Source organism: Leptodactylus fuscus, chromosome 8 (genome assembly GCF_031893055.1).
Source record: "Leptodactylus fuscus isolate aLepFus1 chromosome 8, aLepFus1.hap2, whole genome shotgun sequence".
Lineage (NCBI taxonomy): Eukaryota > Metazoa > Chordata > Amphibia > Anura > Leptodactylidae > Leptodactylus > Leptodactylus fuscus.
In genome coordinates, this window is record NC_134272.1 from 9,284,941 (window position 1) to 9,309,658 (window position 24,718).

General features: G+C 46.1%; 1 protein-coding gene across 4 annotated transcripts in view; it reads left to right on the forward strand.

Annotated features, from left to right (window-relative positions):
- TTYH3 (tweety family member 3) overlaps window positions 1-18,370 on the forward strand; it is an 82,852-nt gene extending 64,482 nt beyond the window's left edge. Inside the window, exons 12-15 of one of the 4 annotated variants that reach the window (XM_075284708.1) lie at window positions 1,917-2,093; window positions 5,907-5,982; window positions 10,185-10,286; window positions 17,415-18,370. In XM_075284708.1, coding sequence (XP_075140809.1) covers window positions 1,917-2,093; window positions 5,907-5,982; window positions 10,185-10,265 — 334 coding nt within the window. In that variant the 3' untranslated portion in view covers window positions 10,266-10,286; window positions 17,415-18,370. The remainder of the gene's footprint in view (window positions 1-1,916; window positions 2,094-5,906; window positions 5,983-10,184; window positions 10,287-17,414) is intronic. The other 3 variants (XM_075284709.1, XM_075284710.1, XM_075284711.1) reach the window with 3 other exon arrangements.
- The last annotated feature ends 6,348 nt before the right edge of the window (window positions 18,371-24,718 follow it).

Genomic DNA, 24,718 nt, shown 5'->3' on the forward strand with positions numbered 1-24,718 from the left:
CAAAGTGTGAGACTTTTGTGCGGGCCGCAGATGTACAAGGAAAGTGAGCGGTGGATTGGGGCGGCCCTGCTGGACGCAGCGCTGCTCCAGCGGCCGCCCCTCACCCTTCGCAGAGAGCAGGTCTCCCTGCCTGCTCTCTGCCTCCTCCGCTCCCCCCCTCCTCCCTCCGCTCCGCCCCCTCCTCCCCACACGCCGGGTGACGTGGCCACGTAATCAGGTCCTCAACCGACGTGTGCCTGCGTCCTACACGGTCTCACAAGACCACTGCGCAGGCTGAAAAGCAGAATCAGGTAAGCTTCTGCAGAAAGAATTGTGATTTTTCAAGTATTTAACCCCTATCCTACGGAGAGGGGATAAATACTAGATTTACGATGATGGGGGGGGAGGGGGGTTGGAGTGCTGGGGGAGGGGGGCTTTTTGATGTCTGTCTGGCCCTTCCTTGGACTTGAGGACTGTTTTTTTTCCCACCCACCTTGTAATTCTTTCACTTGGGGGTTAATTGGAGCATTACAGTCTGTAGTGCTCCTATTAACCCCCAAGTGCAAGAATTGCAAGTGGGTGGGAAAAAACAGTCCTCAGGCCCAAGGAAGGGCCAGACATCCAGAAGGCCCCCTCCCCCAGCACTCCAACCCTTCCCCAAAACTCCAACACAATAATGGTGTCTGCCAGCTTTAACTGAGGTGCCATTTTACCGGCAATTGCAGGCACCCAGAGAAAGATTCGGGGCCTGCGTGTATTTTTATGGCAGCCGGGAGCCTTGTGAGGCTCCAGCCTGTCATTCTATACTTTCTATTGTAGGCTACTCTATGTAGCCTGCAATAGAAATGCCGGATTTTTGTGATGCATGGTATTAGTGATCAGTCCCCTAGGCCCTAGCCATTAGCTGCTGTGTGCGGCCCTCGTAACAACCTCTTGTTACTCATGTGGCCCTCGGGGTACCCTGAGTTTGACATGCCTGCTTTAAATCCTTCATGTTTGTAGATGAGTTACAGTTGTGCATTCTCTACACGTCTGGTCCTATCCAGTGATTTGTGTGAATCTTCTGCCATCTAGTGGTGCTATAGGAGTAAGCATGGCTACCTGAATACAATACAATTACAATACAATACAATACAATACAATTACGTAGCATTGCATCTGCTGGAAAATCTCAGGTTTCCCGTTGATGTTGTGAAGAATTTATAAATCTCTTATAAACTTTCAGTTGTATCAGAAGTCTTATACAAATCCTGGCACCATTTGCACAAAATACCCTCCTGTACCTTATTGTTTTAGGCTCGTTTTGTGCCTAAAACAGTTTCAAGTGGCTTAGTGGAAAATGTGCAAAATGTATTTGGCAATGTCAGCCTCTGTACCCTTAGGTGTAATTTTAAAGGAGTTTTCCAGAACTTATTTATCAATAGTGTTTCCTTAGGTTAGGTTATCAATATGTGATGGGGTTGGGGGGAGGTTTGATATTGAGGACCCCTGCTAGTTAGCTGTTTGAAGAGCCTTCGGTGCCATTGCCCCTGTCATGTGATTGACGAATATTAAGTCATTGGCACGGACAAAAACAGCACTCAGTCCCATTCAAGCAAATAGGGCTAACCTGCAATACCAGACAAAGCCACTACACACAGTTCAGCGCTGTGCTTTGTATCCAGTGATGACGCTGCAATACTCGCCCCATCACTGGGGTCTCTTCAAGCAGCTGCCCAATAGTAGTCTCCGTTGTCAGAACCCCCCACTGATCCCGTATGGACGACCTATCCTAATATGCAAGTCCAGGGACCCTCTGAATTCATGACCTTAATAACTTTCCGTATACTTAGGGCTTAAGGATATTGTGTTTCTTTGTAAGTGCTGCTTTAGCGTTTGCCATTTTCTCAGTAAGGTTTGTTGGTAATTTCCGCAACGCTTGCTTATTCTCCTGGCAGGGGCAGTTATGAAGACGGGGACGAGGAGGCCACCACACCAGGGACGCGACAGACTCATGACAACCTCTACAGGGTGCACATGCCAAGCTTGTACAGTTGTGGGAGCAGCTACGGCAGCGAGACAAGTATCCCGGCAGCCGCACATACCGTCAGCAACGCACCAGTGACGGAGTACATGTAAGTCAGCCTCATAGATGGGGGGATGGTATAGTATACATTGTAATTGAGTTATTGCACAAGACAATTGTGGAATCCTGTCATAGATGACCTTTACATGTTGTGCAGCCCCTTCCTCATCAGCATTTCACCTCATAGTCGGTGGCCTCACAGTCATGAGTGTTTTATGTTACATTTCCTCCTATTTTTTCCCTATTACATCTGTAGTGAATCTGGTATAAACTTTTGCATCATTTAAGCTAGCGGAACCCTAGATATATACCTACTGTAGGGTAGGAGAGCCTTGTCTACACTGGAAACTACTATATAGTCACATCTTAGTTGAGAGCAGGATTAGCCATGTACAGGGTTATCGCCAGGGCCGTGTCCTATATGGTCAGTAAGAAGCAATAAAGATCCTCTAAATCAGGAAAAATGATTGAATTCCTATGAAAATAAATAGGCAAACTATGTATCTAAATACATTAATATTATAGAATATTAATAATTGTATAGTATAATAGAACGTAAAGTTATTTTTCTTCTTTTCTTTCCCTATTAAAGCTGAGCTCTGTATACTGCATCTGACTGTGTACAGGTGGGTGGGCACTTGTATAATGCAAAGAAGCTGAGTCTGGGGAGGGTCACATTAAACCGATATATCTTGGACATTTTATAATTTAGAATAATGTTCCTGGTGCCATATGAAAGACAAGAATCCCTGCTTTCATAGGACACCAGATTACAGTTTTGTCTCCAGGGACGGCACCAGTCGGGATTTGGAGCAGCTGCCTATTCAACTGGTGATAGCTCTAGACGTAATAGCAATAGAACTGTGATTTTGGTGCATTTTTCACACGACGGCACAATTGTTCTACATTTTTTAATGGTTAAAGTGACCTCTCACCCCCCCCCCCCCCCCCCCCCCCCAGCCTCTACAGCTGCCCTGCACTATGCAAGATCCTGCCCTTGGGCTTTCATAGGACACCAGGTGCACTGGTCTATCTTATTACATGCCCAAAATATAAGTGTTTTAAAGTAATCCTATCATTAGATACCCTTTTTTCTCCCTAACATGTAGGTATACCTTTAGATGTCTTCTCTGCACCGCTGTTCAGTAGAAATCCGGGTTTTCTTTGGTATGAAAATAAGTTCTCTCGCAGCACTGGGAGCGTCCCCAATACTGCGAGAGAACTCTCCAGCCCTGCCTCCATCTTCTTCATGAACAGCCTCTCCGTGTCTTCTTCTGTCCTGGGTTTCAATCTTCTAGGCCTCAGGCAGAACCGACTGCACATGCCCGGGCCACAAGAAAATGGCCGCTTACACCAGCTTACTTCTTACAGTAAGCTGGTGTAAGCGGCCATTTTCTTGTGGCCCAGGCATGCACAGTCGTCTCTGCCCGAGGCCTAGAAGATTGAAACCCAGGACAAAAGAAGACACAGCAAGAGGACGTTCCAGAAGAAGATGGAGGCGTCACTGGAGAGTTCTCTCTCAGCATTGGAGATGCCCCCAGTGCTGCGAGAGAACTCATTTGCATACTGAAGAAAACCCGAATTTCTACCGAACAGCGGCGCGGAGAAGACATCTGAAGGTAGGAGAAGAATAGCCTTTCTTAAGGTTATTCCTACTTGTTAGGGGGGGGGGGAGGGTATCCAATGATAGGATCCCTTTAAGTGACCCCATCCACTTCCTCAGCTTCCCACCTATTGAAAACAGTGTACAGATTTCAGCTGTGAATAGTGAAATAGGGGGAAAAATGGATTTCAGTGCAGAATTTCACAGAAAGACCCAACATTTGTTCATATAGTTTATTACAAATTTAAAAAATGCTGCAAGAAAATGAAATATTTAGTTACATCTAAAAACCCAAAAAATGTTAGCGGCCATGAATGACGTTACTCTTATGGATGTATGGAGACGAGTCCTGTCTGCTGTGTCACATATAACATATTACAGTCATGACACGGTCACATACAACAGGACCAGCAATACATTTCGCCCCCGATACACACAGGATTTACCTGTATACTTTTATATGGTCAGCGGTTGTACAGACCTGTTTGTTCATACTGCAGCTTTATGCAGATTTTGGTGTAATAACTTTAAATAGCGGGCTCCATGTATACACGACATGTGAGTGTATCTGTACATGTAATCCCCCGGTATCCCCTCAGGAAGGAAGAAACCCATCATATGTATGTGAGTCGGCCATCTTATAGGGTGTTTATAATACCATGTACTATGACACTGGGGCGAGAAGGGTCACCGCCACTTCAGTCATTACAGGGAACATGGCTGACAACAATACAATCTCTACAGCAGAGTAAGCTCATAAACACACCACATGATGGATTATTGCCCTCTTAAAGGCCATGGACACCGATGCAATGATTTTTTTTTTTTAAATTTCATTTGATTCCCAAATGCAGAATTAGTAACTTTTTAAATTGTCTTTATTAGCATTTTTCTATCGTTTCACTTCTGTGTAGTATGTGTAACTTCTTCACCTAGCCGGCTGTCCTGCTGAGTCCGATATACGGGACTGCACAGACATTTTAGGCAGGTGTGGAAAAAATGCTGCAAAGTAAGTATGTTCTAAAATGAAGAAAAGAGAAATGTAAATTTCATCAGTATTTGGTGTGACCTTTGCCCTTTGCCTTCTTCTCGGTACTTGCAGACAGTTTTTGGTAGAACTGGGCAGGGAGGTTGTTCCTGCCGCCATCTTGGAGAACTAAGCCCAGATCTTCTGTGGATGTTGTTTGCTCCAATCTGTCTGCCTCTTCATGTCATCCCAGACAGACTGGATGATGATGAGGTCAGGGCTCTGCGGGGGCCGGATCATCACTTCCAGAACTCCTCCTCCAAAGGGCAAAGGTCACACCAAAGATTAATGGGATTTGCATTTCTATTTTTTTCCATTCACTTCATTTTTGTTATTTGACAAAAATAAACTATTAACCCTTCTATCTCTGAAAACATTCTTACTTTGCAGCATTTTTCCACACTTGGAGACTCCTCCAGATCCGTCAGCTCTGCTTGCGCTTTCTGTCCCTAAATTTCTTGGTGTTAAAGATGGCAGCAGGGAGTGGAGGAGGTTGTAAACAGCTAAGAATGAAGCAACGGGGGGGGGGGGGGGAGAGACATCCAAGTAATCAGAGGAGGCAGATCACACAGGCTGTAGACGGATAGAAAAGATCATTTAGGGCTCAGACTGTGTATGAGGGTAAAGAGAAAGGAGAGAACCTACAGCAGATTATACAGCGGGCGGGGGGATTAGACAAGGTAGAAGAGCTAGTGAAGGCAGCGGCGTCCTGGGGACACAGACCTCACATGTATTACTAGGAGGGAGATCTCAGTGCTAGACAGTGGGTGCAGCTATGGGAACCCCAATCACCTGATCGGGCTACTGCTCTTTGTGTAAATTGGTGCGCTTGAGCTATGTTGGCTCTTGTGACTGGCCAAGCAAGCGCATGAGAGGACTCCAACCTGGTGAACACGGCCATTATATGGCCATCTTGGCCAGTAAGTAGCACCGACCAGACCCATTTAGGACCCTTTATCTTCCCCGATCAAGGAGCTTATAGGTGATAGTCTACAGTGTTGCCATTCTGTCTTCAGCCAAGGCCCTGCCCGTCTCCTCCTCGGCCTGTCTAGGTGGGTGCATGGTCTTTTCCTCTGGTTGGCGTCTCTTATTAACCCTTTGTGCTCTTGGCTTTAGTAGGCGGCTGCTTTAGAGTGATCCATTCCTTGCGCAGAATCTGTTTTGTCTCTATCTTGACACCTGGATTCTGAAGCCACAGTTTTATTTTGATGAAGGTATTTCCGTTTTTGCAGGAGTCAGAATGCAAACTTCCAAAATCCCCGCTGTGAAAACACTCCTCTGATTGGCCGTGAGTCACCTCCTCCTTCAGTAAGTTTTGTTGCCACTTCACCCCCATTCTACATCATCCGGGCAGAGCTGAGTGTGTGTTAGGCCTCACGTCCTGCATGTTTTCTATAGTCCTCCTGTTAGAAATGAGCGCAGTCACATCTCTGATAGTAGGTAGTCAACTAGACAGTACTTGGAGGAGGGAGCAGTCTGCATAGTGTCTGAAGTATATTGGTAAAACATAAGCAAGTGCTGCATGACCTTTCACCACCCCCCGTTACTCCGGCTCTTTTCATCCTTATATGAACGCTGCTCCACTGGTTGTGGCATAGTTGGAATTTTTTCTGTGCCCCCCACCGTTCCTGAGCAACCAATGCACTTTGGTGCCTGGTATGATAACTAGACTCTCTAATGTCAAGTGGGTGGTGTCAGACAGGAGCAGGCAAGGGGGCGTGACTCAGAGCTCCTACATTGTCTGCCTCTGATTGGAGCCCTGAGCCATGCCCCCTTGCCTTCTCCTGTCTGACACCACCCACTAGACATTAGAGAGTCTACTTTACGTACCAGGCACCAAAACTTCCTGTACTGGTTGCTCAGGAACAGTAGACGCTATAGAAAGTCCCCAGCTGTACTGGAATCAGTGAAGATGGGCCTATTAAAGGATGCAAAAGAAGTGGAGGTGGTGAAAGGTTCTCTTCATTAGTCTACTCCATAAATGTGGCACATTCAGACCTTGAAGGTTGCTTCAGAAACAGTGCCACCCTTGTGCCTGGGCCATGTTTGGTATTGCAACTCATCCTTATTTCAAAGCAAGTTGCAGTACCAAACAGAAGTTGTGGATAAGAGCGGCGCTGTTTCTAATCCGGGGTAACCCCTTTAAACTGGGATGACTATCTATTTAACCTCGAGCATCAACCAATTCAAATAGTCATTGGCATCAGCCGACGTACGGCGTGTGTCCTTCCTTACCTTACCTCTTGGCTGGACATGTCCACGTACATGTGTCACAAGATGAGCAGCTCTTCAAAAACATCACGATTCAGCAATGTTCTGTCACAGGATGTCTATCCTGTATGTGGCCACCTAGTGGTTGTGTTGTGAGTTACAGAATGAAAAAAAATTCTCTATTAAAGGGGTTGTCCAGAATTAAAAAAAAAAATAAAATTGCTGACCGTTAGGGAGAGGGCTATAAAATAACTCTGCATTGGTTCTTACCTGCTTCTCGCTCTCTGTTCCCGCGCTGGGCCGGCCATCACCTCCGGGGCTCTGTTTGCATACAGAATGGCTGCTCTGGTGATGTCAGCGCTGCAACCGGCCCAGCGCAGAGGATGCAGGTAAGGCCAAATGCAGATTTATTTTATAGCCCTCCCCCTGGCTGCGCGGAATGCGACCACCCCTTTAACCAGATAGTAGCTGAGGGTAAGGGCAGACACGTCGGTGCATAGACTGATCCATTACCTATACTACATATCCCATATACGTTGAAGTCACGTGCAAATCCCCTCACACACACACAGCTCCAGCGTTGTCCATTGCCATATTATCTGAAGATACCCAAACCCTCATAGTCTGTAGTTTTAGGGAAGACATTGAGGATGGGGGTCTCTGTTACTTTGTATCTCTGTGTGCACCTGAACGTCACCTCCATACGTGCTCGTGTGAACATCTCATCCCAGAGCCATTTTCATGGAGTCTGTCTCGGTCATCCTCACCTTTGCTGGATTTGGGGTAAGCTTGTAGAGGTCCTCTTACATTCAACTTGCAGGCAGGGTTCCACTTCATCCAAGGGGGGTGAGATAAATAAGGAAAGAAGTGACTCTCACCTACCCCTGGTCCTCTGCAACGTTGAAATGGACAGGGCGCTAGTTTTTCCAGTTTTCCCCTTTGACTAGGATCTGCCATCACTGTGATCACGGGGCCGTGGTGCTGTGAGAGGTCGAACCCCCCACCAGTCACGAAGAGATGGCATGTCCTAGAGATACGGCACCCCCATATTAGACGGAGGTGCCCCTTTAAGTGCTTTCACACCAAATTCAGAAAGTCTTGTCACAAGCTGGAAGTAAATGAGATTGTGCGCTGTATCTTTAAGATTTCTCTTTGCTGGAAGGGGATCGGCTCAACCGTTGGACACAGACCCCGACCATTACTCAGGCCGCAAGCTTTCCATTGGGCACTGTATGGTCATGCTGGGAATAGTCACCTAGTATCCTCTATTAGACAGTCAGAGAGCGTGCTGGTGGTGGTCACTGCTTCATCTTATCATTGTCTCTTGGCCATATAAGCTGAATCTCCCGAATATTTCTTGTGCTCCCTGACGCAGTAAAGGTTTCCTCCAAGGACACATTTTAGCTCTCACTGGTCCTGTTTGCCTCGGTCATTGGGAGAAGTCTAGGGGCAGCAGTCCGCTCCCGCTGATGTCAAGAGCAACAAGGATTGGCCATTCTGGATTTTAGTCTAGGCCATTCTGTGTTGCCCCCTTGAGATTGGCCGTTTCCTCACATACAGTAATACATAACATATGGAAACTGAAAAATCTCCCATCACTTCCTCCCTTCGTCTCTTCCTTTTCCTTTGATCGTATTTAGTCTTCTATTACAACTGAGACACCTATAAAATAAATCTTCTCTCAGGGGACCAGCCATGTCCCTCCTTGTATCGTGTCTGATTGTAAGACAACCAGCTGCAGCAGGAACCTCCCCCCCCCCCCCCTCCTGTCTGTAGAGGAACAAAGGATCATTGAAAGGGCTTGCTGGATTATAGAGCTTGATGGTCTGTCCTTAGAATGTCAGGGGTCGGTGGGGATCAGGCACCCCTACTGATCAGCGGTTCACAGCCAGAGATCTTGGCCGGGTTACTGGGCGGTGAACTGCAAACAGGTCAGGTTGCTACATAGGAAACTGTGTTCTGCGCTACATCCAGCTCTGGGTGCAAGCAGCGGATTGGTGGGGGCGCCAGGTGTCATCCCCCCCCCCCCATTGATCTGCTATAGATGACCTAGCCTAAGGGTATGTATATATAACCTGGAAAACCCTTGTAAAATACACTGACCCCCCCCCCCCCCAACCCTCCACCAGTCAGTAGGAGTTTAACCCTTTGCTTTCTGCAGGGTTTCTACTGGACGGTTTGTGTCAGGATCATGCAGAAAATGTGAGAGTTATATCTCTTTGCTTGTAGTATTTATCTTTAGATGTAGTGTTCCTTTAGGAATATTGTAATGTAGCCGATATTGGGCACACGCATTCTCATCCAGCCATGTTGGTGGATTCCCTGGTGATTTTGGATTCTCACTGTCTGCAACCACCTCTAGGGGGAGCTCACTGCTTACTGTGTGATGATTGGGTATAATGTATACTCAGTATGCAGCAAGCTCATTGCCTCCCCCTAGTGGTGACCGCGGGCTGACAGAATTTTATCCCTTCTCTGACTTTACAGGCGGTTTCTTGCTCGGTCTGCACCACACACGGGTATATATGGAATCGGTCACTGACCCTCGGATCAGATTTATAGCTCATCAGTTGCAGAGGACTTAGTATGGCGTTTTGAGTGATGTTTCTTTATGTAGCCCATACATCGGCCTTCCTGCTTTCAGAATGGACAGACGACCCCGGAGCGGCCTCTTCGCTACTCATTAAAGGGGAGGTGAACAAGTAAACTGTGTGGTCATGGAGGAATTGTAAGCCTATGCTCTGACCTCCTTCTATAGCAATGGGGAAGGTGACGGCACTTGTACCGGGCAAACCAGGATTTTATTACTGGATGATGTTCTCCATATTTGGTTTTCAAGCTCTCCATCCAATATGGGGCCTGGCTGGATGCATCTTCTTTATTACTGGCATTTCACTTAGGGTCTTAGAAGACCAAATAAAGGGGGGCCCTATGCTTTAGACCGCTCCGAGACTGACAGCTATGCCCAGCCTCAAGGGGTTCAGTCTCCTGCAGAATTTGGGGGTCATTCTCTATTCCATCACGAATACATACGGTAACGCCCAGGTACTGGTATCTAAAGAACATGGCGAGACGTCTGACATGGTGAAGTGTTTGTTGGTATCTCTTCTCCAAGTCTTCCCTCCCCCGTGTGCTCCCTTTTTTTTGATCCAGGGCTATTCCTGTAGAGTGATAGCGCCCTCCCTCTTGCACACACATGGATGTACAATCCACCATGATGTGTCGGCTGCACTATATCATGTTTCATTGCACGTTCAGGCTCCACTTTCTTTTTCTCTTTCTTTCCTGCAACATCACAGTTGTATTTGGCTGCCATGGACAGTAGCAGCCATTTGAGCTGGCAGTTTAAACCCTCGGACAATGCCCGGACGTACTGGTAACAGCGCTCTCTATTGGAACAGGTACTGAAACCAAGGTCCTCCTTCCCCTCACGTAACCCTTCCCTTCTCCTTTACCCTGCACTCTTCTCCTCCTTTTCTACCTCCCTCCCGGCCAACGCCACCAACTCCCCAAACACCACAACCAAAGCCTGAAATGGGACAGATCTGGGATATATTAATGGCTAGAGTCAGCGTCTGACTAATGTTCATGTAGGACACCATGGAGAACATGTATGGTGCAGGACAATGGATAATGTCCCTCTCATCAACACTGAAGGTATGGACAGGTGTCACGTAAGGTCAGATTTTTGGCTACGTCAGAGATATATGGTGGTAGTGTCCCCAATTGTGAATCTGTGATGTGTCCATACGTCCCTGTGTACCCATTATAGGGGCCGGTATATGGCGACATACCTTTATCTTCCACTGTAGAGGAAAGTGTTGTCTACTGTAATCTCTTATGCAGGAAGATTCACTGATAGTATCACAATGGAAGTGAGAAGCCAAGGTATGCAGGAATACTGAGAACTTATACCCCCGGCGTAGCCAAAAACAAGATGGAAGAGCTTAAAGGGAGTCTGTCAGCAGAACCAGCATATCACCCCAGTCCTGAAGATAGATAGGTTACTGTCACCAGAACCAGCATATCACCCCAGCCCTGCAGATAGATAGGTTACTGTCACCAGATCCAGCATATCACCCCAGCCCTGCAGATAGATAGGTTACTGTCACCAGAACCAGCATATCACCCCAGCCCTGCAGATAGATAGGTTACTGTCACCAGAACCAGCATATCACCCCAGCCCTGCAGATAGATAGGTTACTGTCACCAGAACCAGCATATCACCCCAGCCCTGCAGATAGATAGGTTACTGTCACCAGACCCAGCATATCACCCCAGCCCTGCAGATAGATAGGTTACTGTCACCAGAACCAGCATATCACCCCAGCCCTGCAGATAGATAGGTTACTGTCACCAGACCCAGCATATCACCCCAGCCCTGCAGATAGATAGGTTACTGTCACCAGAGCCAGCATATCACCCCAGCCCTGCAGGTAGATAGGTTACTGTCACCAGAACCAGCATATCACCCCAGCCCTGCAGATAGATAGGTTACTGTCACCAGAACCAGCATATCACCCCAGTCCTGCAGATAGATAGGTTACTGTCACCAGAACCAGCATATCACCCCAGTCCTGCAGATAGATAGGTTACTCTTTGGAGTAAAGTTGCCATCACTCTAAAGATCTCACTCGCATATAGATAAAAACAAAAGCATAACTAAAGTTTCGGACAGCGTTTGATTTTCTGTCAGTATTTGTCATTCATTGGAATAGACTTTATTAACACATTTTGGTCTCCTTTCTGTGACATCCTGATGGTTTCACTCTCTCCCTTGTTCCTGCTCCTTCTGAATATTACTGTGTATGGAGGACGGGGCTGTGTAAGAGGTAGAGGGGGGTCTCTTCATACAGTTCTGTTTTGGACATTATAATATGTGCACACGGTCAGGAATTGGGATTTTTGTATCCTATATCTTATACATTCTGTCTATAGATCTCCTAATCCCGACTGTGTTTTCAACCAGTGATATCTCTGTAAATAATATAGATTGTCTAACTTTAGTGTCACATGAAAGAAGAGAATCTCCTCTTCCATATGACACCAGGAGCAAGCTTGTATGTTATATAATACCTGAGATATAACTGTGTGACATGAACCCCCCCCCTCATGTGAATACATGGAGGATCTCACAGAAAGGAGACACAATGTATTCATAACTCGAGTTCTGCAAGAAAATCATAAGTCTGAAAGTTTAGTTATAGATATCCAAAATACTGTTTTCTATCCTTAGAGGACACATATCCCCTATGTAGAGGTGGGATAAATGTGTGAACACTGGGGGTCCTGCCACTGAACCCCCACAGACCATTCATAGGGGAGAAGTGTTGATTCTCTCCTTTCTAGCGGACCTGTCATCTCTCCTGACACTTGTAATGTAATGACAATGCTGCTGTATCTTTGCTTACGCCAGTCCTCTGTTATTCCTCCTGGAAATGTATAAATTGACCACGTAGGTGTTACCATTCTCCTAGTGGAGCATACCACTTTCACAACGGGAATTTTAACATATCACACCTAGCTCTAATGCTAAAGTACTATGATGCGCCATTACTGTACTCCGACTGATCTAGACAAAGAGGACACAGCTCTGGTTAAGGCTTAAAGGGGCGTTCCAGTTATTGTCCAGCCATTGGGACCCCCTCTGATCATGAGAATGGGATTCCTTGCGCTTGCAAAGGAATGGAGCGTCTGGTTGCTCCATCGTCAAGTCTTCGACTGTTGGGACATCCAAGGATCATTAGAATGGGGGGGTCTCTAGTTCCCCCAAATGGAGCAACTGGTCACATGTGCACTGTGGTTCCATTCTCTACTTTGGGACTGCCAGAGACGGCCAAGAACAGTCCGCTGGGGGGGGTCCCCGTGTCCCCATTCTCATAATCGGTGTGGGACTCCACTGATCAACAAGTTCTCCCCATGTTTCCTTGGGTTCCCGCACTCCAAATACCTACTGATAGGGATTATACATTGTCATCTTTTATATGGGACAGTGATTAAAAGCGCTGCGGTATAGGTTGGTGCTATGTAAGTAAGAGAAATAATAATAAATGCCCAATGATCCTTTTAGTCATTTCCCAGAGGAATAACAGAGGAGCAGAACAATGTAAAGTCTAAGTAGCTTTAGGTGTCAGATGCGGAGAGTCCTCTTTATAATCCTATGGCTAGTTTGTCCTGTAACATACCAGAGGGCTTATTTAGGAAGAACACGGGAGGAGGATCTGAGGACCATCTGCACCGATGTAGATTATAACTATCCCTCATGTGAAGGGCCTAGGGCATTGTGAAACCTCATTATTCCCCGTCCTTCTATATTTGACGGTGTGTTTAATAAAAACCTAAATATTTGATAGAAATATAATTATAAAAAGATATAAAGCTGAAAGTCTAACCTTCCCTGCGGACTATGGACGGGCAGGAGTGTGATCTGCCAATGTGATCTCCCTCCCAACCCCATGATAAACAATGGCAGAATTCCCCCGTCCTCCTCCATAGCAATGGCTGTGCCAAGCATGCATGTCCTTTCCCTGCTGAAACCTTTATCACACGGCCCTTTACAAAATGAATTCATCATAAGGTTACACATTTCGGGAGGTACCAAGGTTTACCCTGTGAACAGATCTGTTATACTCTAGCGGTCCAATGGCCATTCCTTATGGGATTCTTCTAATATCTTAAGATTGAAGGGAGGAAGACCAGCAAGGGCTCTATGTCCATAGGGCTCCATTCACCTGAAGGAGGCCACAAGAGTGTTTTCTGGCCTCTGTTGGGGTGTATAAATCTGCGCTTTCCTATTCCGAGGGCCATTGCTAAAAGAAAGTATACTGTGCAGCATTTTTATTCAATGGGACCCCAGGGGGCAACCTGCAGATAATGTGGTAGCCTTATATCGGAGGTATACTGTATGTATACTGGACCACCCAGTAAGAGCACAGATATCCACAGAGCCGAGCCCATACGAATAGTAGCTCATTTCTATGGGCACCTTAGATTTGGAGGTGTTGGGTAGTTAGCCCCAATCCTATGCGTAAAGGGTACCTCTAACTTGTCAGGAGACTATAAGAAACTTTGTAATATATCTTATTAAGGAGATGGGTTTCCTTCTCTGCTTGTTAACCTGTTCTCCTCCTTATCTGTTGCTTGCAGAAGATTTTGTCTCCTTATTCAGCGCCACACCTAGAGCTCTACAGAGAAGGGAAGGTGGAGTAAGGGATTTATTGGCTTATTCTGTGCACTCACAGCCTCCTATCTACAACCTAGCAGAGTATCAGAGTGTAGCCGCAGTAATTATTAGTGTCTTGTCCAATGCCTCCCCACTTCATAGTCTAATATGTAAAGAGTAACATAGCCTGATAAGCAGAGAAGGAAACCGATGTCCTTCTAGACGTTTCTTCTATTCACTTGTACTGTTTATCTATGGCAAGTGCTTTATACCTAGAGGTGCACTTTAAGGACTCTTAAAGGGGGTTTGTAGAGAGTTAGTGATGTCTGACCCAGCTTTCCTCCGCTCTGGGCTGTGTCCGGTGAACTATAATACCATTTGCCACCTGCGGCATTTACATCGAACCTTCCTTCTAGTCTCCGGCACCCGTTTGATGTTACGTCTTATAGGTGTATCTGCTTCTCCACACGACATAGTGACGATCATCTAGGTTGTACTTATTAGAGGGGCTTGTTGTCTGCTCAGGAACGGTGGGGGAACACTGGAGCGCCACCTATTGAAGGATGCCAGGAGTTGGTGGAGAAAGGTCCCCTTTACGAGTATACGTCATGTAGTGTTGAGTGTGGTGGAGATCCAGGAGGCCATATTTTTGGCTCATGTTGTCTCCTGCTGTAAGATGTTGCCTTAGTAGTCAGCGCTCTCTCCATGATCACATTTCGGCTGCCCTGACACTTGTGACCCGCACTCCTCCGAACACGTCCTCTTCATCCTCGCTTGATCCCTTCCAATGGAGTCACGCTGTCTGTGCTTACACTGTGTCTGCCCGCCGCCCGCTGTGCTTTACTCCATCCAGCTTTGGCAGCAGCCGCCCCGCACTTGGCAGAGGGCAGAGCTGTGGCGCAACCTTCTTGCTGGCTGCATGCATGAGGATGAGCTCAGCTTGCCAACCTCTCCCCCCTCCCCACCCCCCTCACCGCTCTCTCCAGTCTTTGTCATCTGGATAACTCTGGGGCTCCAAATTGTTGGTGTTTTTGTTCTCTCTTGTTTCCTTCCCCTCCACAGGTGTTAACACATTGACCTCCATTCCTGCAGAAAACAATGACCATCCCGTGGACTTCCTGCCATCTCCCTCCATTGTTTTCATGGCTGCTATTGTCTTGCACTTGCGTTCAGGTGATCCAGACATGCAGGTCGAGGGAGCTCAGGGAGTAGTAAATTCTTCCGAAATAGTTCCCTTTATATTGCCATTGTCTGACTGGGTGACAGAGGAAGGTCAGGGGTACAATAAGGAGCACATGAGGTCGCATGATGATACAAAAAAAATATAATCCATGTGGAGCAGTCAGCAGACTACAGTCTCTTGTCTATGTCCTAGTCACAGACTACAGTAGACATTTATCACCATCATCATTGTCTGATGGCTGGGTCCTTTTTCGATGTCTACAACAGGTCCCCGGGCCCCCCATTCTTCCACAATGAGTAGCCGTCTGACCAGAGTAAAGATCAAGCAGGTTACCTAGGATAGACATCATCTCATTCCAAAACCGGGGCCCCCAGCGTTCAGACATCACCTATAGGTGATAAATGTGCAATCCCTTTAAAGGGGTAGTCTGACAAAGACTAGACGCCATCTTGCTAGCCCATGCATGTTGCAGCCTGTGCTGATTTTGTCACCTATGCTGCAGGGTGGGTGTGCACTATGGCATTGACTGCGTGTCCACAGGTTGCTTTGTCATCACAGATTGATGGAAGTGAATAGGGTTGCGTTGCGATTCTTGGATTGCTGCGACCACAACTGTACAGCCGCAGTAGGGTCGTAGTAATCTGCAAGGCTCAACATAACCCCATTCACTTTCCTTGTGTTGTAATATAGTGCAGCGGTGGCCACGGTCACCAAATAAATGGTGGTCCAGGCATTGGAGCATTTGAAAGTTTTCATGGTAAAAAGCTCCACTCCTCGGTGTGCCCACATGGGTGCCAGGCCGAAGACATGGCAGGATAAGAGAGTGCTGCACCAGTAACACATCCCCCTGTCCGTGTTCATGTGCACATTCATGTCTGCACACAGTTGCTGTGAACACGTAGATGTGTGATCATGCTTTTGTCCTGTAGGGGGCAGCACTGATTTTTGTTAGTTTGATCACACTTCTATGGTGATGTCCCACCTTGTATTGTGGTATGATTGGAGTTTTGATTTTTTGTTGTGGGCGGGGTTACTCATCTGTTCCTTTCATTTCAGCAGAAATCTTCCACCAATATAACAAAAAAAAAAAAAAATTAAGAATTTTTTTCTGGTGTAGAAGAATGTAGAAAACAGGAAACTGTCAGCAGGATGCTGCTCTTAGAACTTTGCATGTTGCTCTCGTTGCGGCTTTGCCACCTCATATAAGTATCCAAATATTGGGGCGCCTCAAAGTATTTTTTAATGTCCCATTGCAGCAACTTTTTCCTTCACGTAGACAAGGTGAGTGAGTCGCGCCCAGCAGTTGTGTAGCCTGCGCCCTGTCATCAGTCAGGGCCTTGCATCCTGTTATGTATCTGGCAATGTATTCTACTCGGGGAGAATGTCATCAGTCCAAATGAGAGACTCTGCCATTTCGGTTGATGAATGACCTCTGACCTGTAGAGACTCTTGATCATTCGAGGCGGGTCTGCGCAGACTTTAGCCCGACCAAAAGCAAATTTTCAGATGGATGTTGGCCAAAAATACCAGTGGTTGACATCATTGTCCACTTTTGGCGCCTCCAATATGGACAATCCTATACAAAATCTAATGTGCACGGCCGCCTTACTCTGTTGGGTCTGACTACTAAAGGTGGAGCTTCCCTTTAAGGACGTTTCTAGGGCAATAACCATACAATAGGCCATCCGTTGTCTTTGATCGTAGGTGCTCCAACCCCTGGTATCGTGAAAGAAGCTGAGGAACCGGCCCAGGTCCAAACTCTTGAACTTGTATGTTATTGCAAAGCCCCCTAAGTTTGGGCCTCCACTTTTAGAGGTTCTTAGGCTGAACTAAGGAAAATGCAAACGACTAATATATTGATGTCCTTGACCGCTCCAGATTTCAGGGTATGCCATCCATAACGAGAGCCGTGGAGATAGGGTATATACCACCCACGTCTTGTCTTCATTGGAGTCGTCTTCCATACCGCTACCTCCATGTCTCCGCCATTCATCACGATGGTCATGTTTTGGGTTAAGGGGTCGGATTGTCGCCAAACCATCCACCAGACCCGTGTAGACTTGTTCATCCCACATTGTTGGTTACTTTAATGAGAATAAATCGGGGTCTTGTCATTTATATTCCAAGTCCGAGCACTCGACTAACTTTTAATTTTTTTTCTCTTTTTTTTTTTTTTTTCCCCAGTACACGTCAAGCATGAGAGCAAAGTATCTGGCTACTAACCGCCCAGAATCGGAAGCTCGCTAGCAAGCGGGTGACACAGACGTCTCCAACAGAGGTCCACCTGCCATAGCCCCGAACTCCTCCCGCTGTGTGGTTCAATGTGTCTACAAAAAAAATAGTTGGCGTTCCTAGACACCCCCTCCCTGTACTTCTTGCCTTCAGACCCTGCCTCCTGTCCACGGGAAGAGCGAAGGAAGCCGTTGCATGGAAATGTGGAATTGCTTGGGATGTTCCTCGGTATTCGATGACCTCAACGAGGAGCTCATCCCTCAGTCCAGGAATCTTAACCCTTTTTATCTCTATAGACGGACCGCCGTCCCTCCGGGGGTCTTTTAAGTCTCATGTTTTTTCTTCTTTTGCCTTTTTTTGGAAGGAATTCATATTTTTGTGCAATTTTATTATTTAAACTGTATGTAACATTGTATTTTGTATTCTTTTACAAGGTCTTGGCTTACTGGTTTTTAATGTTGCCTTTCTGCCCCTCTTCCCCCCTTGCCTACAAAGCCAATGTTTTTGTTCAGTATTATTTGTAACCCTTTGGAAACCACTGACTATGATTAATATTGAAATTAAAAAAAATTTTTTATTTTGTAAAAATGCACTAAACTATTAGCAGGGTCGGCAGCGATTTTTTTTGTCACCAATGACCAGACTTTCTGTGCACATTCCAGATTGTAAATTGCATGTAGTGTCGGTCTTACCACGCTCTGTGTAATGCCTGTGGTTCAATGCTCTGTGATACGATACTCTGCTTTATACGGAAAGTTAAAGGGGTTGTCCAAGACTACAAAAACATGGCTGCTTTGGTCCAGGCTGTGTCTGGTATGACGGCTTAGCCGCTCTCACTGTAATGAAGCTGAGCTGCAACACCAGACAAAACCTGCAGAAAGGTGTGGTGCTGTTTTTAGAAAATAGAAGCCATTTTTGTCTAAGCCTGGACATCTTCATTAAAGTGGTTGTCTGAGACTAAGGCGAGACCTATCCACAGGTAATCAATATCAGATCCATTGGGGTCCGACACCTGGACCCCACACCAGGTGTCGGAAGCCATGTATAAGGTATACGGCTGGAAAGGCTTAACTTCTATTTCAGTGAATGGGAGCAGAGATGCAGTTCCCCTGTACAGGGTGTGTGACTCTGTACACTGTATACAGCTTCTGGCTTTGTACACTGTATTCAGCTTCTGGCTCTGTATACAGCTTCTGGCTCTGTACACTGTATTCAGCTTCTGGCTCTGTATACAGCTTCTGGCTCTGTACACTGTATACAGCTTCTGGCTCTGTACACTGTATTCAGCTTCTGGCTCTGTACACTGTATTCAGCTTCTGGCTCTGTACACTGTATTCAGCTTCTGGCTCTGTACACTGTATTCAGCTTCTGGCTCTGTACACTGTATTCAGCTTCTGGCTCCGTACACTGTATTCAGCTTCTGGCTCTGTACACTGTATTCAGCTTCTGGCTCCGTACACTGTATACAGCTTCTGGCTCTGTATACAGCTTCTGGCTCTGTATACAGCTTCTGGCTCTGTACACTGTATACAGCTTCTGGCTCTGTATTCAGCTTCTGGCTCTGTATTCAGCTTCTGGCTCTGTATTCAGCTTCTGGCTCTGTATTCAGCTTCTGGCTCTGTATACAGCTTCTGGCTCTGTACACTGTGTACAGCTTCTGGCTCCGTACACTGTGTACAGCTTCTGGCTCTGTACACTGTATACAGCTTCTGGCTCTGTACACTGTATTCAGCTTCTGGCTCTGTACACTGTATTCAGCTTCTGGCTCTGTACACTGTATACAGCTTCTGGCTCTGTATACAGCTTCTGGCTCCGTACACTGTATACAGCTTCTGGCTCCGTACATTAGCGGTAGCGCTGGGGAACTGCTGTTCTGCTCCCATTCACTCAAATAGTAGCAGGGATGTGTCTGGACGTATACATTATATACATTATATGCAGCTTTCGACAGCCAAATCAGATGCCTGGGTCCGTGTCCGTTTGTCGGACCGTTACGATCTGATACTGATGACCCCTCCTGTAGATCCTTTTCCGGGGTCTTGAACATCCCCTTTTATATCCGGACTCCACTGCACTTGCCATCTCCACATTGTACAGTTGGTAACACTTGTCTGTACACAAACTATTCCCCTTACTGGACCCCTGTTATTAGATGTTATCAAATCTTCTGCTTTCCTAGAAACCTCTTGACGTCCTGTCGGAGTGACTATTATTTCCTTACAAGACCTTCCATCCAGTATCCAGGACTCTCTCTAGACGATGCAGACTTGTTTTAGGACCCTTCTTATTCTTGCAGTCTTGAGACATTTGTATAGGGATTCCTATAGAACCATGCAGACTTTAGGAAAGTGCAGAATACAGATTGTTGGTTACACACATGGGGGCATTACTGCCATATACCTCCACCTATACTGGTGTGAAGTGGTAACCACTGTAGCCCTTCATAGGGCCACATGGCCAGTCTTGCCTTTGACTTTTTTGCCAATTGCGTTCAACAGAGCAGCTAAACCCTATTCCCTACAGAAACCACTATGTCTCCAAAGGCAAGCGTTACTAAACGGCCTCTCGTGCTTTCCGACTGCGTTGGCTCTGTTTGGTTTTTTTAACTATTAATGGACTGGCTAATCTACTTGTGATTTTACTACTAATGGATAGACAGGAGACAATGCAATACATGAACATCTATGGCTCTTTCTCAGACTGTGGAACATGACCACGTTTTTGGGTTGCCAAAGACCTGTAGAACATGACCATACTTGGGTCAGCAAAGGACCTGTGGGATATTACCATGTTTAGGTCGACAAAGGACCTATAAGACATGACCAGGTTTGGGTCGGCAAAGGACCTGGTGAAAGATAATGGGCGACTATTTACATTAGACTACAATGATCCGTTCCCCCTTTCCCTATCGCTACATTGTATAAATGGTTGTTATATCTTCGTCCACCCCACTTACCAGACGACGGATGTCTCACTGCCCTTATAAATGCCATATATATGAGTCTTGCTTTTACCTGAGGCTCATAGATTTTTTGGTCTTTGGTCAGACTTTTACAAATAAGTTTGTAATATTCATCTGATAACCGTCAGGCCACGACGTCCCTGAGATTTACCGTAATTCAGGAGAACGCGTTGTTACAGCTGGATCTAACTCAAAACCTCACCGCCTACAGTCAAGACGTCTACAACTGGAGCTCTCCAACTTCTATCACTGGTGCTAAAGCTGTTGAGCTTGATCATCCAATGTCTGTCAGCTGCCAGAAAGCTTTGCAGAATAGTAATGGGATTCTTTTTTTTTCGTTGTTGTTGTACAGATATCTCCTAACCCTTGTAATGGGATATGAAATGTACATCGTCAATGTACCGCACCTCACTTTGACCATGGACTTGTGCCATTTTGGAGAAAACGCAAAGGACTCCTTATCATGATCTAATCACAGTATCGATGAATCTTAAGAAATGAAGATTTTTTTTTGCATTAAGTCTTAATGGCTCGGGCCGTAGGATATAAAACTGAGCCAAGCTGGTCCAAGTAAGACCATTCCGGACTGTTCTGCCACTTCATCGACGTCCTGTAGGAAGCACAATGCTGTTGTTGGCACCTTGGTTTTCGCGTCATTGTTTTTTTTTTTAATTCTTCATATCCTTGACTAGAACAGCCAAAACGGAACAAGATAAAGGCTCTTCTAGAACAGACATCTTGAAAATGTGAAATGTAAATAGCATGTTTGACTCTGTGTCCCCTGTAAAAGATTGCCATGTTATTGTAAAAGGAAACCGACTCAAGACACAACAAATCTTGAGATGATTACTGTAGTGTTTGTGTCCTCTTTGTGATCTTAATAGGTTCAGCTTGCTTGCCAGTCTTAAGGAAACTGGCCTTAAATCTAGTTTTGTTTGGTTTTTTTGGACAATATTTTTTGAATTTGGGCTGACCTTTACCATTTCTTGTAGTCACTGTTTAAAAATTAGGAAATTTTAATACGGATTCACTTTAGGCTGTAATACTCTAGGCTTCTAAGCAGAGCGGTAACACTTGTATTTCAAGGAGGACCTATCACCGTCTCCTCGTCTCCAACTCTTTGCTTCCTTCCATAGCTTCTGTCCCACTGATTCTGGCACAGTTGGAATTTTTTCTCTAGCCCCCACCGTTCCCGAACAGTCATTGCTGTAAGATTCAGTACAATTAATGGGTCTGCTGTCAGGTGGGCGGTCCCTGTCTTTCTCCTCCAGCTCAGGACCGCCCACCTGGTAGTAGAGAACCCAACTGTACTGAAACTAACAACGATGATTGTTCGGGAATGGTGGGGGCTAGAGGAAAAATTCCAAGTGCACTAGAATAAGAAGAGAAGAGTCTATTGAAGGATGTGACGTGCTTGAGTTGATGGATATAGTCAAAGGTCCCCTTTAAGGATGTACTTATACAATGAAACCACCCAAAGTTGTATTCGGAGGGTGGTCTTCAGAAATGCCTAACGTATGGTAGAGCTGAAATCTGTCACAGATAGTATAGTCTGCATTAGGGTGGGGCAGAGTCTTCTCAAAGAGGCTTCACCGTATTTCTAAATTGCCTTCAAACCAATAAGAATTAGGTCTGGCTTACTTGCCATCTTTGGGAGTCAATGCAAAGTCATGGGCCTGTCCTGGATGCCCATCAGGAGTACAAAGAACATCTCTCTGGAGGACCCAGAACATCCGTGTCTTACTTAGACCACCCACAGGCTTAAAGGGGTTGTCCAGGACTAGAAAAGCATGCCTACATTCTTTCAAAAACAGCACCACACCTGTCCAGGTCTGGTATTGCAGCTTAACTCCCTAGAAAATAATGCATTTTAGCTGCAATACCACATACAACCTGTGGACAAGTGTGGCACTGTTTATCATGTTTTTCTAATCCGGCGCTTCCTCTTTATTTGTGTCATTTTGCATTTCTCCTGTAGTGGCGCTGAAGGCAAATTGGACACTTGTAGACCATTGCAGGTCCCAGAAACAAGATACTCCTGTGACCATCGTATCTTAAAGGGATCCTTCTAAAAGGGATTGTCCAAAGCGACGCAGCTTCTAGACATCACACCTTCAAACTATGCGCCTATTGTTTCCACTAAACAATAAATGTAAAATTTCAGTAAAACACGAGAGCTGGATAACCTGCGAAATTAGGAGACGATCAGAAATAATTGGAGGGAAACATTTTCTATATATTATTATTTTTTATAGCTATAATGTCCGACTAGGTATCTAATGGTTATCTCATGGTTAACTTCCACTTTCTGTATGAATTGTTATATTTAATAAAATCCATCCTTTGTAAATGTCTGGGGCAGTGAACACTTGACCGTACCTTCATTAAAAACAAAAAAAACGGAACCTGGTGTAGACCTGCTCAGATTGTTGCAGGTCCGTATCCTCTGGGACTGGTAGGGCTGTGGCAGAGGAATACGTCTAGGTCGGGCAGCGGATTGAATGGCAAAGCGACATTCATGAAAACTGCTGCACGGTGCAATGCTAAGCGCAGGGGCGGAGCACAACTTCTATCCTTTGACTTCCTGTGTGATGCTCCGCCCCCGCGGAACCCGCACAGTGTATCAGTTTCGTCTGGTGTGTTCCTTTGATACATTTAACAACTGCATAAACACAGCATGTGTCCTATTCCGTATACTTGGCATATCTATGGCTATATCATGCCAGACAAAACTGATACAATGTGCGAGTTAGACCATCGCTCGTTTTATTGGTCTCCGACACTTCCATTTGGCCAGAACTAAGGACGTCCCCCCCGCCCGTTTTATTAGGTCACAACCCAAGTCGAAGGGGCCATAGCCATCCTTTGCAATTGTATCCAATGTATCTAAGAATCTTAAAACATCCTGCTATACCTCACATATCCTGCAGATGGCGATGTGTTACTGTATAATGGTCACTGCGGTCTTTAGCGGCAGACTGTAACTCACAATTTTTGGGGTTAAAAATTTGAACTCTAGGACTGTCCCCTTTTCAGGTCCTTCATCATCCAGGTGCGAGCCCCACAGTTACTGAGCAAGATCCATATTAGCTGAAGAGATTGTATGAAATTAGGAGAAAGTGTTTTTGTTTTTTTTCTCCCAGAAACAGCACCCCCTATGGCTGAGTACAGTACTGCAGCCTAAGTCTAGACCATACTGCAATATCAGACACCACTCTAATCAGTTTGAGATTTTTCACTCCACACCTTGGTCCCCCGAATGTTTCTCTACAGTAATAGTGACATCCTATAGTTATGATGGCGAATCTATTAGAGACCGAGTGCCCAAACTGCAACCCAAGACCCACTAATTTATTACTAAGTGCCAACACGGGAATTTAACCTTTTAATGTGCAGATCCACAATTGCTGACCTGCAAAATATGGTCATACGAATGGGGCTTTATAGAGCTTTCTGCTCCACTGTGACCTCAACACAGTACAATCTGCTCCACAGTGATCTGCACACAGTACAATCTGCTCCACAGTGGCCTCCACACAGTACAATCTGCTCCACAGTGATACGCACACAGTACAATCTGCTCCACAGTGGCCTCCACACAGTACAATCTGCTCCACAGTGATACGCACACAGTACAATCTGCTCCACAGTGGCCCCCACACAGTACAATCTGCTCCACAGTGATCCGCACACAGTACAATCTGCTCCACAGTGGCCTCCACACAGTACAATCTGCTCCACAGTGATCCGCACACAGTACAATCTGCTCCACAGTGGCCTCCACACAGTACAATCTGCTCCACAGTGATACGCACACAGTACAATCTGCTCCACAGTGGCCCCCACACAGTACAATCTACTCCACAGTGATCCGCACACAGTACAATCTGCTCCAGAGTGGCCTCCACACAGTACAATCTGCTCCACGGTGATCCACAGACAGTACAATTTGCTCCACTATGACCCTCACACAGTCCAATCAGCTCCATAGTGGCCCCCACACAGTACAAACTGCTGCACAGTGGTCCCTACACAGTATAATCTGCTGCACAGTGGTCCCTACACAGTATAATCTGCTGAACAGTGGTCCCCACACAGTACAATTTGCTCCACGGTGGCCCCAACACAGTATAATCTGTTCCACAAATGGGTGTCCAAAGAGAGGGCTCTGAGTGCCATAGGTTCGCCATCATGGTCCTATAGAGACTTTACCACTTTGTCATACAAGTTATCAGTATGTGCTGTATTGTAAAGTATCCACCAGGTGGCAGCACCAGAACAGAAATATTCAGTA